Genomic DNA, 19,588 nt, shown 5'->3' with positions numbered 1-19,588 from the left:
GCAAACATAACTCTTGGTGCCAGCAACAGGCAAACAGTGAAGGCATAACTATGGACCGAGATCTTCTCGTGGAAGGTCCTGCAAAGCACAGCCCTGTCCATAGAGTGATAGTGAAAACAAAAGAGCCTTCAGGGTAAACGGAAGCCATACATTTCCACAATGCATATTTACATTTACATTTATTCATTTAGGAGACGCTTTCATCCAAAGCGACGTACAAAAGCATATGACCTTAGGAAAACTACAGCAGGAGCAACACACAATCACACTTCAGTGTTGGCTGTCAATATAGTTCCGCAAAGTGCAAGAAATACAGAAATGCTATTGTACAGCATTGATTATTAAGGGACCAAGGCAGGTCATGCATGCATAATATGATTTCATCTGGTTTATGGCCAATAGCATTGCATTTATTTCTGCCGGTGCATCAATACATCATAGAATACATAATTGCTTGTATTTTCCCAGAGTTGCTGCAACATTTTACTGGTTACTTTAAAGGGAAAACTGAGGAATTATTGTCTTCCCAGCCTCAACCCCTTAAGTTTGCACCAATGAATGTATGTTCTTACCCTGGAATTACGATACTAGGAAAATATAAAATGCTTGTTTTAGAATAATAGTATCGACTGACATTGCTTCTGCTTTTGTCTCAGGTTTAATATCAGCTGAACATCATATCAACCCTTTCTAAAACAATATGACTCAGACTGGCGGAATGTAGTGTTGTTTATTTGTATATAGGAACAGGCAAACCACAAAGAATGCTTGGTAAGATTTACGTATTAAACCCGCTGCAGAGCTCTTGAAACGCTGTCAGACGCTTCACCCCGGGTGGGGCGTGTTGCAGTGCGGGAAACATCGAGACTTCGTTGAGAGAAGGCACAATATTCTTAATTAGCCTACTTCTTTCTTGGTTAGACGCAATTTCACTGGTTTAATGTTAAACTCTGTTGCCACCTGGTGGCAAATGTTAATTATTGCCTACAAACCTGGCTTGTTTCTTCCAACCCATGGCATTCTTCATGTTTTCAGACACCATACTATCACCCATTGTGCTTTAGTAAACTGTTTTTCAGTTTTGTTTATTTCTGTGTGTGTGTTTGTTGCCTATCTATCTATCTATCTATCTATCTATCTATCTATCTATCTATCTATCTATCTATCTATCTATCTGTCTATCTATCTATCTATCTATCTATCTATCTATCTGTCTATCCATTACATTATACTTCACTTTTATTTGTTTGCTTTCATAACACGAACAGTCATTTACTTTATCCAGACTTCTCCCCATTGTAAGAAGAGTCTCTTTTTAATTTTTGTCGGAATATTTATTTCCCTGGAAAATAAATTGAGATGTTTCGTCTTTAATGAGATGTGTTCATCAGTTCGTGGGCTAAACCAGGTTAGTGTTTATGTATTTAAGAAGGGGTACCATTTGTAACCACCGGTCTGTTTAGGCAGATGGCGGCTTCAGGCGCACCGAAATGTATGCATGTTTGAAAAGGTGCGTGTGCTTCGCTGAGAAGGAAATTTAGCGGAACCACCCCGATTTGAGGAGACACGCCAGACTGAACAGCTATCTTGCTATTAAAAAGCTTTCTGTTTAGAGACCCCCTCAAAGGTGCATTTCATAATTGTATGGTGCGCGTTAACTGAGCCTTTGATGAATGAAATAATTTGCTGAAATCATTATTACATTAACGATTATCCATAAAATAGCGATAATGAAATGTAACAGAATGGACGTTTCTCACAACAGCTCAAAAACACTATAAAACATATCACACTTAAATTTTACCAAGGAGATCTGGTTTTACAAACCAGTGATCCCATATAAAGATGGCCCTGCTTAATGAAAAGCATTGTTTTTTCACAATTGGAGAAATTATCATGCAGTGTGTTCACAGTATAATAATTTCACAATCAGTCAGATTATTATGCAGTGTATTCACACTGTAAGTCAAGCAAAACAATTTTTACTTTGTTTTCTAATTTTCAGATCGAATTTTTACATTTTACTTATCTTTGTTTATTTTGTAGATTTGTTGTAAAATACTTGAAAATAAAACAAATCTCTAGTGTGTTGCAAAATGTTGCTTATTATTTACAAGCTTACCATTTACATGAATACCACGAATTACATACCATTTTCAAGGAAACTGCACAATTTAACAAACCTGTCACTGTCAATTGTGATCATTTTGTTTTTTGTCCTTGCTGGTGTTGATTGACAGCTCATTCTCCCCTCCCTACTCCGCAAAATGTATACTCCGCCCGCAATTATGTCATTCGTTGCACAGCCAATCATTCAAGAAGCCATCCATCAATGTCTTACTGTCGACCAATAACATTGAGACAGGGGAAAGCGTACCAGCCAATTGCAGTTAGCTGACCCCCTCCACTGACATATAAACCTCGTAAGAGCACTCAGCATTGTCTGCTGGTCCCCCTTTGTGAAAGAGCGTGGGCAGCATAATCAAACAGCATACAAACTTTTGCATAAGCTGACATACACAAATTCAAGAAAAACGGTCAGCTTAAATGAGTAAAAACCTTATTTATCAGGACTATTTTCATGCCTTTTGCCCACTGACAGTGTATAGGTTTTATCTAACAGGGTTGTACAGCCACATCATATTAATCTTGTGCTATGCAGTGTCCTTTCACTTGGTGTCCAGCCCTGTAATTTCAAATCAACTTCCTTACATACTTTTCAGAAATGCGTTTTGTGGGCAGCATCTTCAGCCCTATCCATAGTCTCTGATCCTGTACACTATTATATTTATGTGGCAGCTCATAGTTCACAGGCCTACAGCGCCTGCTATATACCTGTCTCCAGCTGGCTCTAGGCAGTGATGTCCCAGGGACAAATGTGGCACAGTGCCGACGTTATTATCCCCAAACTTCATATTCCATATTCACAGGGAGCATGCACAGACAGTGGGGTGGAGTGGGCCATTGCTCTTAGATGCTGGAGTAGGGAACCTCACATACTGTATATATCCAATGATAGAAACAGTAAGGGGTAAAATGGAAGGCTTGTTCTGGCTTGTTCACATCAGCCTGGGTCCAGCCAGTCCCGCATGTGGCTGGGGTTGGGCTGCATAGGTCTTACCTCTAGGTGTCCCTGCCCTCCAGCCAAGCCTCTGAGGTCCCGAGTTCCTAAAATGAGGTTCAGCATGGCCAGAGGAGAAATAGGGGAAGGAGGCATGAGTCTTTGACTGTTTGTGGGATGGGGAATCAAGATGTTTTTGTTAGCACAAAACAACGCATTACAGAGGTGTCGTTGCATTGCATTAGCACTGCTGCAAGCAATGCTAGAATAGGGGGAAGGAGCAGAAAGTGATTTTCATGACTATTTTTATCATTTCCAGAATTGTATTGTGAGGATTTTTTTTCTTCCCAAACTGCTAGGGAAGAAGAGAGCAATCCTACTTTCTTTTCTTCTGGAACAGAGATTTTCTACATACTGTGGCGACGTTTCATTTAAATATCATCTCTAAAAATACTGAATGTTAAAATGAAATATTCATATTTGCAGAATGGAATGGAGAAATAAAATGGAAGAACCACATTTTTGAAAAATTAAAATGGCCTCCAGTCTGAAGCAGTGGGAAACGCTGACTGAACAGGAATTAATCTCTTCTAAATGTTGCAATACTCAAAATATTGTACATAAGGTTAGCTGATATAAATAAACTTTGGGCTTCAGTGATTAGATTCCCCCCAGGAACAATTTCATGTCACATTTTAAATGAAATTGGGTTCGGATGTCAATCCCATGAATTCAACATTAATTACAGTGTTTTTTCCAAGCTGAGTTGAAATGTAGTTGAGACAACAGTTTAAGTGCAGCATTCTATCAATTCGAAGTTAGCATAATCTGAACAGAGAATCAATTGAGGGTTCAACTGAGAAGACAGTTGCAGGAATACTTAAATTTATTGACATTTAAGTGATCATAATATTTTAACATCCAATCACTGTGGCTTAATTAGAGTAATAGTAGCTAGTTGTACTCTGTTTTTCTTTTAAAAAAATCCAAATTTAATTTTTTAATGCACTTGCATCTCTACCAGCTAGCTTATACCTTGTCTGGCCAACTATTGAAATCGGTCAAGCAGCACTTCAAATATTGTGACTCCTTGTATGGCTTTTGCTTGTGTTGTACTCTGCCTCACTTGTAAGTCTTTTTGGATAAAAGTGTCTGTCAAATGAATAAATGTAATGTAATGTAAATGCATATAAATGTGTTACAGATACCTGCCCTTGGTGAGAACATATCCTGTACATCCAAAAATGGCCACTAGATGGCACTTAAAAGGTCAAGGTGAACCACAGCACAATAGGATATGCGGGCTGATATTAACTCACACAGATATCTAGTGTACCGATTCCAGTGTAAAACATGTCCAATCAATGTAGCACTTCAGCACCATGAACACTGACTACCATTCACGGGACCCCTTCCAGCCAGCCAGGAGACAATGGATTTTGTATGTAGACAGTATTAGTCTGCTGTTACATCACCAAGGCAACATGATGTTAAAGGTAGACCAGCTCTCACAGGTTATTGCAAAGTAGGGATTACAGTCTGGCCAAAAACATGGCAACCTGATCCAGAGCAGTGAAATCATATGAACAGATCTTTCCATTCTATAATGGCTCTCATTTCATAAATATTCACATATTAGCGCAGAACACATTCACTGGAAGTCCATTGTGTTAAATGATCACTGACTGTATGCGTATGTTGGCACAACCCTGTGTTAGTCTTAAAATACAAATACAATCTGCAGTAAAAATAAGTCACCAGGACACACAGCTGTAAAGATAATCTTTATTTCTATTATGTAACAGAAACATACTTATTGGAAAAAATGAGCATTTCATTATGATTTGAGATAAAAATGTAGACTATGTCTTTTCCTGCAAGCTGAAATCAATGCAAAATGAAACAAATATATATAAAAAGTCTATTTGAAAAAGCTTTGTGATATAGAGAATGCTTTCTCCTGCTCACTTAAGCACGGGAGATGCAAAAAATGCAATTTGATTCAATTTCTGTTCTATAAACAGTATGGTAAATTACATGGATTAAAGCAACTGACATTTGTTCCAGTATTGCAGTACACCATTTGTTAACATAATTTACCTCAACCTTTATTCTTCTATTGCTTGCATACATATTTAATATGATTATTCAAGAAGAATATACCGCTTAATCAAATTACCCTACTTCATTCAATACTGCACCTGCATACATTAGAAATGATAAGTTAAAGCGACAGTTTTTTCTGGTCACCTATTTTCTCAAATGGGCATTTTTACAACATATTCTTATGTACTGTAATTCTTGCCGTTCTCTTCCTGTTTTTGCTGCATCTGTTGCTCATGTGATATGTATTCAATATATAATGCAATATTGGCTTCATGATTCACTCTGGATACGCGTGTCTGCCGAATAAATAAATAAATACACAAAAGTGATCAGTTTAGGGTCCCTCCGTTCATAGGATCATGTATGAAATTACACCACATATTAAGTGTAGACTCAAATGTAGTTGTAGCCTTCAGTGGTAATCTTTGGTATCAGAGGCTTTTTTACAGGAGAATACACATGAATCCGTCCAGAATTCCTGAAAAAAGTAACAGTATTGGGCAAAATGTTTTATATTCTTCACTGAGGGGGGAAAAACAACATGATGACGTTTAGCATGTTCCCTGAACACAGAGAGCATAAAATGTTTAGTCACTGCTTACAGCCACACAAAAATATTAATAAATTAATATTAATAATTAATAAAGCCCTGTCTTGTGCATTTTGTCATCAAATTGGCAGCCCTGCTATGCACTTTTACTTTTCACTGTGCCACAGGTACTTTATTATAATATTAAAGTAATGTCCAAAAGTAATATATTAAAAAGAAACAGTTAAGGTTTCAACACAAGCTGACCTTCTCCACTGAACAATCTTTTTTAGAAATGTAACCCTCCTCTATAACGCACTGCTTGTGCACTAGGACACTGTTGCCTGCTGTGTGTTTTAAGCATATTTTTCCTCTGAATTACTTTGGGATGCACAAAGCTGATATTTTTAGGTGTCAGCCAAATACTGAATCCTACGAAGCCATATTTCCTGCAGTGTGTCTCAGCGTATACTTTCAGACAAAAATCTGAAACAACCCGTCACTACAATCCTTAATTATCAATCCACTGTGAAATTTGGCTGATGACAGACCAACATGTAGACCTGTGTACCAAGAAAGAGATGAATGATTTTTTTTGACACACAATTCCGGGTAACAGTAAAAACACAAATAAAATTTGGCTACATCTGAAGCCTTAAAACACATATAATTATTTGGTGAAACTGAATCCGGGATTCACTGTATTCCAAGTAGTTTCCTGAGAGGGAAAATATCTATAAAAAACAACAACATTGTGACTACTCAACTGAAATACAATACAAAAGAAATCATCAGTGTAACTCATCAGTGTAAGTGTATTTTTACTATTTGCTTCCCTGTTTTCGAAGATGGGCTACATAGGTGCTAAACAAAGTGTTCTTCCTCATACAGGCTGTCACATTAAATTGAGCATGTTTTATAATATAAATACAAATGTATATTACTTCATATCGAAAATTCAACATATTTTAACCACTTTGTTGCTGGTTTTTCCCCTCTCTATTTCAGACATTTGTAACATGAAAACTCCCTTAAATGTATGCATTGTACCACAAATATATATATACACTGCAGTTCCTAGGACTAAGAGCTAGGTGTCTTCTCCAGTTCCAAGCCTGATCATTTCAATATTGACCACTTGATTTGTTCCTTCGCAGACTGCAGCACCTGAAGAAAACAATAAAATAATCACAATCATTCCCAATCTTCATTAGGAAAAAATAACTGAGGTGGTTATTAATATTAATAGCAATGATGTTTCTGCTATTAATAACAACGTTAATAAAAGTTGTCAACTAAATCTGTGCAAGCATATTCAGAGAAAATACAAAGCAACAATAACAATTATCACTGAATTTTAACAGCAGTAGTATTATTGCTCACTTATTACTCATAATTTTATTCTAGTCTAAATCATCATTGTTTATTACACAGTGTAAAATAATGATTATTTGAATAACGCAGAATTTATCACATGAATTGAAAAAGTTAAGATAAACAGCCAGCAGGTGTCGCTGTATGTCAAAGGATCGTTCACTGCAGTATTTGCAGTAACGTAAGCATCAATTCCTAGGAAAATAATGTGCTAGTAGAGATCGATAGAGATTTATAATTTTAAATATACAACATAGATTTAAGGACATTCATCTTATTCATTTTTGCAATGGAAAGTCTGTCTTCATTCCTTTATTGGGAGGTGGGGGTATCCAAGATAATCTTGGATCCACCCCCTTAATCCACCATTAAACCACAAAATTAGTATTAATTTAACACTATATGACTATAAATGAGACTTACATATCACTAACTGTCTAGTTTCACAGTGTGAAAAAACTAGTGTGGAAAAATTAGTATTTAGAAATGTAAGCATTCCAAATTCAAACCCCCCCTTTAGCTCATGTGTTGAGATAAAAGGGTGAACTCAAGCTGCAAAGCATTTAGCTGACAAAGGAAAAAAGAAAGAAATAAAAAAAAATCAAGACTTTATAATTTTTCTTTTACTTTCAAACATTGAGTTTGAAAAATAGGATGCTTACAAGGATTCACCACAAGATGGCAAACCGAACCATACCTGCACACCCAGTTGGAAAAGCTGCATATATGCATAAATGTACATACATACATTCCTGTACAGGACAGAGGGCTCATGTTTTAACATTAGAGCTTGTTAGTCATCATTTCTGATGGGCAATTTATACATTTTTTTAGTGCAATGGTATCCTCTTCTGAATATTAATGATGAGGAAGATGCGGACTGTGACATATAACCCTTAAATGGCTCCTTAAACAAGCTGGTCAAAACATGTATCGTAAACGTGCACGCCACTCTTTTCAGCTCTTTTCTTGGCATTAGCGTTAGATGCCAAGCCTCATCACATGCAGAAAATCATGATCATAAAGCACTGTAGGTGATGGAAATTGTAAAAACAGCTAACCTTACATCTGCATACACTGCATTTGTGAAATATATGGACCTTAATCGCTGTCCCATTACCCATGGGTAAAAATATAAAGCCATCATATTTCTATGGTACCATATTTATGAGCAGGTTAGGCTCAATCATCAATAATGACTAGTGATTATACACATGTTGGACCTCTGTATATTTGGATGTAATGGATGTAAAGAGGTTCTGTCCCCATACATTGTGCCTAGATTGGTTTAATCATTTTCAGATAATTCTAGTGATCAGGATAAGGGTCAGGTAACATGATCTTGGCTCAGTTGTTGGGGCCAGACATCTGCAGGAGCAGAACTTTCAACAGGAACTGCAAAAGGAAACGGAATCGCACATCGCGTTAGAGAATAACGGATCTCTGGCTAGGGCTAACTCAGGCTAAACGGGGATGACTTACAGTGGAGGTGGCAGCCAGTTTCTGTGATATGTGCTGTGTGGGAGTTAGAGCAGAGGGTTAGTGGTAAAGCAGAAGACAAGCCAAGCAGTCTCTCACAGTTAGGGTCAAACTGCCACAGGGATGAGGGGGACCATTGTATTGCCGTTAGGCTCGTTCCAATGCACTGCACAGGTGTCGCGCTAATGAATAAAAAGAATAATGGCCAATGCTTCAGGGGAGCACAGTAAACTTGGGCCTGGAGTTGGTAAGACCTGGAGCCAATGGAAGCGCAATACAGCGACCGTCTCTCCCATCCCCGACTATCATCCAAGCAGACATTTAGCTGAGGACAGTGCAAGCATGCAAAGTCAAAGCAAAGACGAATCATAATCATCACGTGTCACTGTGAGGGTTTGCACTGTCCATCATATGTCGTTATCAAACTGGACCTGAGAGGGGCAGCCTGGATGTAGGAGTTCCCCAGAGAATAAGCTCAGGGGGTGGGAAGATCACTACCACAACACTACCCCAGTAATCCCTTTTGACCCGTGCTGTGCACATACCGTGAAACAGTTGGTCTGCATCTGTCAGATAAAGGTTGATCTCCTTTAAATACTGTTCCCACGTTATACCTTTCAGTGTATGAACCCCACCTTCAGATCAAGGTTCTTACGCTTGCGGTTGCTATTTACACGCTCTCATTTTGAGTGGCCCTCATTCTCCACTTCAAGCAGCATAGACAATACAGTCAATAGAGAGATTAATGAGCAGAGCCCACAGCAACTTTTGGAGGATATTTCTATGCAGGGATACACACCATGCTGATCGTCACTAAATAATTATGGTAGAAGTTGGAGTTGGAGGGAAAAAATGAATGTGTCAAAAAGAGCGAATTTAGACATTCTCGGGGTGGAGCGTTCAATGCCAACTATAGAAAGCGTGGCATTTGAGCAATGTCCTATGAGCAATGAAAGGAACCCGGGCTATTTTAGTTTCTTTGAAAAGCTGCAACAGACCGAGGGCTCAAGGATCGGAGTGAGAGACATTTTCACTCCATCACCGGCTGCAGACGAGATCAAAGCAGCGGAGCGATATCCTAGCACAGTTCAGCGGCAGTGTTTACAGAGATGAAAAAAATAAATCCAAAATGCCGGGAGAGGCAATATCAACCACAACGGGCTTAGAGGCTATTCAATCCTATAGCTTCGCAGTTTGTCCTTAACTCTAAGTTTAAGTAATTGTTCAAGTGGAAAAGGAACTGCAAAAACAAAATGAGACGTGCTTAGGTTTCTTTATTCAGAGCTTAGCAGAAATCAGCGGGTGTTGCTGGATAGTACTGAATGGCCCCCTTAATGATCAAACAGGTGCAAAATGTACGCTGTTGTGAAGTGTACGCTCCTTACCTGAGCCACGCTCTGCTCCGACAGGGGATTCTCATCTGCCTGTGAAACAAATGATGAGATTAGAGGTAGCCTTAATGGCCTGGGTCTCAGAGGTCCCTGGCAGACTCCTCAGATCTCTCTGGAGTGTGAGAGCCAGAGAGCCTGCCACATAAACAACCTGGACACTCGCACACAGGGTGAGCAGGCACAATGTGTGAGACACACACACGCGCGTGCACACACACACACAGGTTACCATGCTGGTCATTGTGCAGATAATTCTGTTTCAGAAATCAAAGGAACTGACATGGCTGGCATGTCTTTTTTTCCTTCTGACAAGTCATGAATTAACAGCTGAACCGAGTTCCTCTATCCACACAGAACTGACTGAGCAGGTAGTTCTCAATAGTGCCAACTGCCATCTAATTCAATCCAACTCCAGGATTTAGAGCCTTGAAAAAAATCATTAAAATTGCAATAAAATGGTCCATTATGCCAGATTCATTCAGACAGCAAGCCAGGAACAAAGGTAAAAAGTCAAGAAGTCGCAAATTTAATAAGTTCTGCAGCTAACGCACGGTGGCTCTCCCTGACTGAATCACACTGGAGCACATTTAGGAGCTGAAATACTGCAAAGTGAAAACTACATTCATGTCAACTCCATCTGCTTTTGAAAATAATAACCCATTTCTGCTTCTCTTACTCTTCCCAGCTAATCACCTTTCAGAATGATGAGGATTTGACTTGTGCAGCTGACATTTCACAGACAACCACAGGACATAACAGAATAGTAATTACAGGAGACCTGTTGACCTAACCGGGGCAGGGACATTACATCACATTGTGGGTGTTGCATGTTTGCAGACGGTACAGCAAAAGCTGAGAGTCCAAAGTCTAAATATCTTAACTGAATAAGTGTGGCAATGCCACATAACTATTAAGTGAAAGGTAAAACACTGGTTTTGAATAAAAAGCTGGTGAGAAAAAAAATGGACAGACACTACCAAACCTTTTGGTGAGTCGGCTAGTGGGCAAATCCATTGAAGATGGCTCATGCACCCCTCATGCATGTGTATACAAACTACAGCACCACAGATATTCTATGTTACAACCAGATATTCAGCTCCTGCACACCTTCTACCCTCCAGCAGATTTACATGGATATGCTAGCTATAGATGCTATGCTTTGCACTACGCCCCTTCAAGAATGTTGAGCCAGCAAAATCAGAACACTTACAGCTTCAACAATAGGAGAGACTGAATTTAGTTGCAAATCACTTGGAGCTGACTATCTGGTAAACATACAGTGTATCTGTGGTACTGCTCCAAACACTGGCAAACCAGCACACACCCTCGCATTTTTGCTTATACTTGGGCTGCATTCCACAAAACTGTTAATTCCGACTGATCTCAGATGGTTGACCGCTGACGTGAGGTGCTGGGCACAGCCCGGGCATCAGTTACGATTCAGGGCACAGGTTGGCTTTGAATGCAGCCCGAGTGTAGAAGTCTCCTTGAATTGCTAGAGACAGCCACAGCAGCACCACCTGTTAGCCAGCGCAGTGATGCGGCACAGCCGCCCCCTGGCAGCGCGGGCATGCTCGCTCCATGCAGTTACCTGCCCTTGGTCTCTCCGTCTCTCTCTTTCTCTCTCCCTCACCCTCTGCCTCTCTCCCTCCGTTTCCTCGCTACGCACACTGGCTCCTATCCCCCTGGCCCTCAACGTTACCAGTGATGTAATCAAAGAGGACGAAGCCATAGGCTGGTTCTGATGAGGCCTTTAGGGTGGGGTGGGGGGTGGGGGGGTACGGGGATTGGTGATGGGGGGAAGAAGGGAAAACAGAGGTAAGAAAGGAGAGAGGAGGGGGGAGAGAAGGAGGGAGGAGGAGGGCAGGAGCTTCATCGTCTGGCCTTCGCATTCAACTGCCAGGCTGCAGCCATACAGGAATTTCCCTCTCATCCTGAAGAGCTTCAATGAAACTCCTCACATGACAATGCTGAAGCGGTTTCTAATTACAGATATCAATTTGTCGCTGGAAGCTCAACCCTCAAGGGAATAAGGAATATTCTTTCATTGGACATGTGGAGATCTTGGGAGCCATTCCTTCACTCCCTTTGCTGGTCAGCAATGCTGATCTATGGCCAGATCTCATCAAAGAAGCACTTGGTGCGACTAAGCAATTGCTTACAGAGCACTGACCACAGATCGGTGTTGGGTTAGAATGCATTTTGGATTTTTCCAAGTAAGAGATGTGCTAATAGGGTATGGTGTGGTGTTCTGTCTTCACACCCAAAATCAAAGACAGTGTTACGGCTTCATTAAGACCTGGGAAATATTACCCAACCCCTGCAGTCAACCATTCAAAATATTAATCTGCTGCCACTTAATTCCACATTCCTTTGGAACTGACACGATACTATGATCCTTCATTCAGTTGGCAATGTTGATAGAAAGGCTTCCCCACCTTTTCTGTGTTAACATATATGTATATATGTATAAAACCCTGGCTGACATCTTACCCGATAATTCACTTTCTGGATGACCTGCTGGGGGTCGCTCTCCAAGATCACACTGGTGACACAACAACAAAGACTTCAGTTAGAAAAATATGTACTTATTTTTAGTCAGTGATATGCAGGCATATCAGCCATGTAGCCTGTCGGTGATGTGCAGTTCAATTTGGCTCGAATGGCCAAGCTGTTAAAAATGCTGCCGTCTATCTGAAGGGCATGCCAGTGAAGCAAATCACACTCAATATCATCCTCCTAACAGATGTTCAGTTCTGTTATGTGCAGGTTCACCATAGTCCACAACAGTCAGTTTTAAATCAAAGCATAGTCATCTTTTACAAGTGACGACAGTGACTCCACCTGTTTGAATGAAATAGTGTGTGCTTTAAAAGTTTGGAACTACTTCTGCATTAACAAGGGGAAGTATGAGATTTCAGACAGCTGGTGCAGCTGAACCCCATTTACACAAGCTAATGTTTAGTTGATACAACATCCTTTTTGGGTTGGAAATGTAGTGAATTAGCATAGCACTTCAAGGACTGCAGCAGTGTTTTTAACAAGGGCTCTACACTCGATAAAAGCCTGTGAGTTCACATGCCCCCATCCCTTAATGCAGACACAAGAAGTCGATTTGTAAACATTTCCTTCCGAAATACACAGAGCACCCTGTAAACACAAGTTAAAACAAAGGGCGGTTCTGGAAAGATTTAACCTACAGCTGCTATGCAGTCGTCTTTCTTTAAGTCCTAGCCAATCAGTCGCCCCCATTCAGTCTGATTCACGATGGGACAGATTCCACATCTTTATGTCTTAGTATTTTCGCCACAAGCAGCATTCTGACGTAGCTCCAAATGAACCGAGACCTGACACTTTTCAACGCTAGTCACTCCCAGTCTGTCTCTCTTACCCCCCATCAATGATCTCATCCACAACTAAGAAGACTCCATCCAGGTTGTCCAGAAGACACCTCTTCTCCACGTTCTTCCTGTCAACATCAACGGGGGAATATGGTGGTTAATGGCTGGGGAGGAGAGTCACTGCCCCCACCCGTGCCCTGATCCTCCACCACAGGGTGCTACTACCATGCACCAAGAGGGAAGACACCATCAGCGAAAAAAAAACTAAGAGGAAACCACCCTTATGAAAATAACGTTCAGTATGCCAAGAAATATGTTGTTAAGCCCAAGAATATATTAAAAAAAACATTTACAATATAATAATGCAAAGCAAACATGTAATGAAATATTACAGCACAGTAATAATTTACATATTTTTAATATATCCATTGAGCTAAAAATACATTCTCTAAAATTAATTAATTATCCCTAAAAATGTATTTTTTCTATGGGCATCACACTCCACAAACCTCAAACACACTCTCCCAGGTACAGGAAGTGAGACACCTTGTTCTTCCTGTGGTTTTCAGTGAATGCATGATGTGTGCACACGGCAAACACCGAGTACTTTGTAAGCACTCTGAAAGGCGAGGACACATGCGCCCATATCAGCTTGAATACTGCTGTATCGAGAGGCACTGAGAGACACATTGAGAGATGCGGAAAAATTACTTCCATCCGCTCCTCTTCTGCCTCTCTGCTGCATTGGTTTCTATGGAAACACGAACGCACCACACAAGCCCAGATTTTCCCCCGTGCCGGGAGCTCGGAGCCAGCACAGCTCCTCCTTTCATTGTGCAGGAGCAGCGCGGTACAAAAGGCTCCGTGTGTGCCCCTCTCTGCCTGCTCAACGAGGCCAACCAAAAAACTCAAAGGACCAGGTGCGCCGGGAACCCCCCCCCCCCCCCCCCCCCCCCCCCCCCCCCCTCCTGTGATGCAGGGGCGCTGACATCCGGAGAGCTGGTGCTGCGGCAAACTCTTCAAAGAGTTTCGTTTCACCCGCCGCCCTCAGGTGTGGCTTTGTGAGCTGACTGGGGCGTCATAAAAGCTGCCCTGAATTGACTGCCCCACCAATTTTCATCTATTATGTGTTTTAATGAAAAGATAACGCATGATCAAATATCATGAGGTCCAGAGTGATCCCGGGGGAAGCGAAGGAGCACTTACCTCAAAATCTGGCTGAGGGACTCGAACAGACAGTTCAGGACTGCCATCAGCATGAGCTAGCAGGGACGAGAGAGAGGCAGCCAACGTCTGAATCCATGCAGGCACAATCTGAGCATGCCTTTATCTCGCCATCTGTGTGCTGTGTGTGTTTTGTATTGTGCTGATATGATTGCATCGCATTGAATTGCATCGTATTGTGTTGTAATTATGGCAGTCATCCACGTCGCAGCGATGACTCCGTTGCAGGCTTACCTCATTCTCTTGAGCGCTGCCCACCACGTAGAAGAAGAGGTCAATGCTGCTTTTGTAAACGATGGTCAGCCCCTCCAAAAAGGCGATTTCGTCTAAACAGAGACGGACAAAAACATGGCACGGAAACCTCACTGTACCGAGTGTGTGGGGCTTTGGCAGAATTCAACATTTACGATAACCTCTGACTCTGGCCTTCAAGACTAAAATGACTTTCTTAACTGTTCAATTTCATTGTCAAGCCAGAGACACCTGTGACCCCACAGCCATTTTCAAGACCTTGTAAGTACCACACGTGAAACAAATTCAGCAGTACACAGCCACAGATGAGAATATTTTAGATTACCTGCAATTAGGCTATTGACAGTAATGAATAACTGTCAAAGGAGTCTGCATACAAATACAGTAGCTATAAAGGTAAAAGTAAGCTTGCTGACTAATATTGACGGATCTCAATTAATTCATATTCACAATTCAAATTAATCAAGTTTCACACCACTATGGCAGAGGAAAGGTTTTGTTAAAGGTTTTTCAGCACTTCTCAATTATATTGGATTGAGTTTTTAATCTAGGAATTATTATGTTTGATTTACCATTAAGGGAATATCACATGCTCAAATATAAGAACTGAGTCGGGCCAAGTCTTTACATGGGCGTGGGAGTGTATTTTAGGTATTACAACACATGCTGAAAAAATGGTGCATGTATGCATTTGTGTGTGTGTGTGTGTGTGTGTGTGTTTGTGTGTGTGTGTGTGTGTGTCCTCGAGAAAAGCCAGAGCTAAGGTATTGAATGACTGATGCATTTTAATGGACCAGAAGAAACCTCCTATTTGCAGAGCAGGTTAGTTTGCGCTTTATCTGCTGTAACTATACCTGAGAGGTTAAATAGCAGAATATAACCTGAGCTGGGCATGCCTGGGAGACACACATTCCTGCTGACACTGAGACAGGTGTGAAAAAGGGACGCTTCAGACCCGGATGCTGAATTAGGGCACCACCCTGAATGCCCCAGGCACCCTGTGTGCCTCTCTATGTCACTGACAGTCCCGGCCAGCTCCCCTACCTGCACCCCTGATTACTACTGAAAAGATCATTAATCTGCTGTGAGATGGTCCTGCTGTGCAGAGATGAAGGCACTGGATTCTAAGATATAAAGGTCCCCCCATTACAGTGTGCTGGTACACTCTTGAGCAAGAGACTAATGTGGTGAGTTTAAACCGCTTGAAAGCATTTTAAAAGTCATGTGACCTCCTAATCCGAACAACATCAGCAACATGTGGAAGTAGCATCCATACAACAGCTGACCTCTGCTAAAGGAAATAATGCTTCTGCAATCAAATGCTGTGCCAGTACTTAGCGTCTACTCCGTTCTTCTAAACATTAAGATAATCCTTTGTACCACAGGGCACTCTGACATTCCTCATTTCACAAATAGGCTGTCAACCCATTGCCTTGAGAGTTCCCAGCTTAAGATGATGAACAAACAACTGCCGATAACGAGGTTCAGTTGTGTCTGGGCTGTCTGTCCCTTCCTCTTGGATAACAAGTCTCTCTGAGCTGTGCTGTCAACTCAAAGCAAGGGTGTGTGTAACAGATCTTGGGTTTGACAGATTTGATATCTCCGCTCCTTTTTGTAATTAGTCCTGTTTAAAAGCACAGTCTACAAGCACGTATAAAAAAATGAGGGAGACACTCACTGTCAGCTTTGTGTGTCTTGTTGAATATTTTCTTCTCAAAGTTCTTCTGCTCTTTCATGGAGGGATAGAGCTCTGAGTCATAGTACTGGAAAGGCGGACGAATCATCTCATGTGAAAGACGTATACAGCTTTACATAGATAAGGATTTGCAAAAAAAATTACTAACAGATTTCAGGATTTTTGTCAACTCGAAGCAGTACATGGGATGTATGATATCCACATCTGCTATACTCCAACAAAAAAGGACCATAAAACGTATTTTTTTTTTACATTAAATGACTGAATGGCTAACACAATGACATACACAAAGCAAACACATGAACTAGTGCCCACTACCTTTGACAGGAGTCGGTTTCCATCATTGTCCAGAATGAAAACAGCTTTCACTGTGTAGAGTGAAGGTTCCTGGGAGGAAGAGGAATCATACGAAAAATGATTAACAATAAAGGTAGAAACGTGTTTAAAATATTACATACTACAATTTCTATCTGCTGTTACATTAACACAATATACACGTGCAACATTTGAGAACACAAACTAGGAGGCAAAAAAAAAACAGAAAATAAACATATAACAAATTAATGTCAGTGAAGATGATGAGGCAATAAGGGAGATTATCATTATTATTGTTAGTAGTAGTAGCAGTAGTATCTTTAAGATAAATAATAGTGGTTGTAATTCTATGACAATTATGAGGATGAGGAAAAAACATGTCTATTTAAGAATGAAGAGAATGGTTGAGGGGATTGCTCCTGGTGTGTTCTGCTGCCCTCTCTGTAGCTGAGTCGCCCCGAGCCAAAGTTCTGTTATGCACTGACTACTGCAGTCTCAGAGCCAAAGTGTATCACAGAACTTGGGCCTGGAACACTGGAAAGCAAGGCTTGGGAAATGGACTGGCTGGTCCAGCTTGGACCCTGGTCACTGCAGAAGTTGGGAGGGGTTACTGTGGAGCCTGAACCATCACTCAGAACCATCTTTGCTTTCCGTTCAGAATTCGCTATGCCTGGATTGCAGGGAACCACGTAGTTGTATTAAAAGCATGATAGGTAGGAGAACAATGAGGTAGAGGGTAGCTGCTGCTTTTTAAGTTGAAAACGCTTGAAGACAGGTTCGGTTACAGCAGCCTTTGGAGGTGTGGCTACCAAATCCACCGCTGGAAGAAAACCTCAGATACGGTGCCAATGCTGAAGTCCAGTGAGCTGTGCACTGCACCAGTCTAACCCCGTTAGTTTGAGTCACGTTTTTGTGCAATGAAAGCAAGTTTAAAAGGGGCGTGTCGTAGCCTTCTGAGAGCAGTTTTTGGCAGTTGATTCTGAATCTCATCAGTAAGATTCTCTCGGCACAATGTAGTCACGCAACGAAAAGCTTCAATTCCACCAAAGTTTTACGTTTTGACTCGAAAGACAGCGAACCCCATTTGAAACAGATACGTGGCCTAGGTAGTCTGGTTCATCCGGTTCAACTACTTATACTTTTAAACATATAGCTAAGCCATACTCTCGGTATAAAGGGATGCGTAGTAACTATACCCAAGATTTAACTTTCCTGACACGCTGCTACAGCGACGTGCTCGTAGAGTGAATTGAGTAACGCAACGCAAACAGCTGAAAGAAGACGGTGAAACGACGTGGCACCCAAAAATCTCAGTTGCGCTGAGACTTCCAGGCTACATAAATTTGGCAGTATATTTGACGCTGACAAAGTTATCCTCACTACGACAACTAGTTCAGCAATCGAGAACTTTGATAACATACGGGGCATGAGGGTTAATACTAGTTTTCCAAGAACACCACTGTTTACGATTTCCCCCCACTTAATACTATTCTGTGTAAAAGCTGAGAGTTTTAAGGACTGTGAATGATGAGGGCAGAAAGCCATATCGACGTGTAGGCTAACTGAGGCATACTTCATTCAAAAACTGAATGCAGTCACCTATTTGCTCGTACAGAAAATATACCTAATTGATACGGTTACTATTAACATTGATTTTCCCTAATGTAGCTAGCTAGCTACTTAGCTGGCGATACAGCTTGCCACAATGTATCACATCTCTCAGATTTGTCAACACAAAAAATTATCCGGTGAACGTGGTACTCGTATTTTACAGCACAAACGAGGCCCCTCGTTAAGTTTGCAACAAATCTGATTGAAAATAAAATAAAGAAAATACAGAGTTAAATATCTTCGAAGATTGCCTACCAAAGCCACTGAGTCCATGGTGGTGTTTCGGTGTTGACGTGGACAGTCTGAGCTGTCATTTTAATAGACCTCGCAGATCCCTCTGCCTCACAGGTAGGCGGGTCTTCCAAACAGCGGCTTACACGAAACTACACCGCTGACTCTGCCATGTTGGCTCCAAATGGGCAGCTTTCAGGATCGTCCTCCGGCGTGAGAGCCAAAATGGTGTCAGATCCTAGTCAAGACAGTCTTGAAGTAATGAAACTGTATGAAAGTAACTTGACCACGTCTCGTTTTCTGTCTTACACACTACAATACGAACAAAAGCAGCGCTTTCTTCTTTTCGAATCGTGTTCGTTGGAAATGGGATGTAATGGGCACACTGTGTTTGCATAATCTCGGTGGTCGCTAATACGTGTTCTTACCATACAGTATGTGACAGTATCTACAGTGAAACTACGTATAACAGTATCACACACACAATGCAACAACAGTACCTATGATCTTTCGTACGTTCATGCATATGTTCACCCAGTCACCATTTAACGGACACAAAGTATCAGGTGTATCAGGTGCGTTGGATAAACTAAGAAACTAAGAAATACCTAAATTTCTATCTGCTCCTAAACCGTTGTATTTCTAAACTCATTGATATAATAGTTTGGAATTATTCGCAACGTGATATATACCAGCAAGCACAGAAATAGTAGCCTTCTGCCACGCATGTGGTACAGGGTTTAGTCAGTACGGTGTAGTGTATCTAGTGTAGTGATGGGGACACTTTTGAAAACATCCTTCCATATATGTTTAACTGTGGTCCAGGCGCACTGCGCTCTATAAAGATTCCGTGGCAGTGATCACAGTGTAGTGGGTGTTGCACAGTGTAAAACAGTCCTAAACATCTTCTCATAGCTCAGTTTAACTAAAGGGCATCCTTGCCACCCGCCCACTCAGGTGTGTGCTAATTAATGTTGT

At 41.1% G+C, this 19,588-nt stretch overlaps 1 protein-coding gene across 4 annotated transcripts; it reads right to left on the bottom strand.

The window, feature by feature from the left end:
• Positions 1–4,941: 4,941 nt before the first annotated feature.
• copz2 (COPI coat complex subunit zeta 2) lies at positions 4,942–18,710 on the bottom strand. Of its 4 annotated transcripts, XM_036552707.1 has the most exons (10): positions 18,635–18,710; positions 16,772–16,840; positions 16,436–16,520; positions 14,740–14,831; positions 14,488–14,543; positions 13,332–13,409; positions 12,434–12,485; positions 9,935–9,973; positions 8,553–8,585; positions 4,942–6,863 (listed from the first exon to the last, which is right to left on the bottom strand). In XM_036552707.1, exons 1-10 carry the CDS (start codon positions 18,650–18,652, stop codon positions 6,816–6,818), a joined length of 570 nt encoding a protein of 189 aa, XP_036408600.1. In that variant the 5' UTR covers positions 18,653–18,710; the 3' UTR covers positions 4,942–6,815. The 4 variants fall into 4 exon arrangements, with proteins under 4 accessions (XP_036408600.1, XP_036408604.1, XP_036408603.1 ...); XM_036552711.1 differs by lacking the exon at positions 8,553–8,585; XM_036552710.1 differs by lacking the exons at positions 4,942–6,863; positions 8,553–8,585 and adding an exon at positions 11,574–11,691.
• Positions 18,711–19,588: the final 878 nt, after the last annotated feature.

This window comes from Megalops cyprinoides, chromosome 19, assembly GCF_013368585.1.
Source record: "Megalops cyprinoides isolate fMegCyp1 chromosome 19, fMegCyp1.pri, whole genome shotgun sequence".
Classification (NCBI taxonomy): domain Eukaryota; kingdom Metazoa; phylum Chordata; class Actinopteri; order Elopiformes; family Megalopidae; genus Megalops; species Megalops cyprinoides.
Note: the sequence above shows the minus strand (reverse complement) of the source record. Positions and strands in the feature narration are given on the sequence as shown.

What these genes read in the sequence shown, in the direction of transcription:
- copz2 (XM_036552707.1), bottom strand. An exon ending in GCAGCGCTCAAGAGAATGAG is followed by an intron (nt 14,544 to 14,739) that starts GTAAGCCTGCAA and finishes CGTCCCTGCTAG; the next exon opens with CTCATGCTGATGGCAGTCCT. An exon ending in TCCCTCAGCCAGATTTTGAG is followed by an intron (nt 13,410 to 14,487) that starts GTAAGTGCTCCT and finishes TGATGTTGACAG; the next exon opens with GAAGAACGTGGAGAAGAGGT.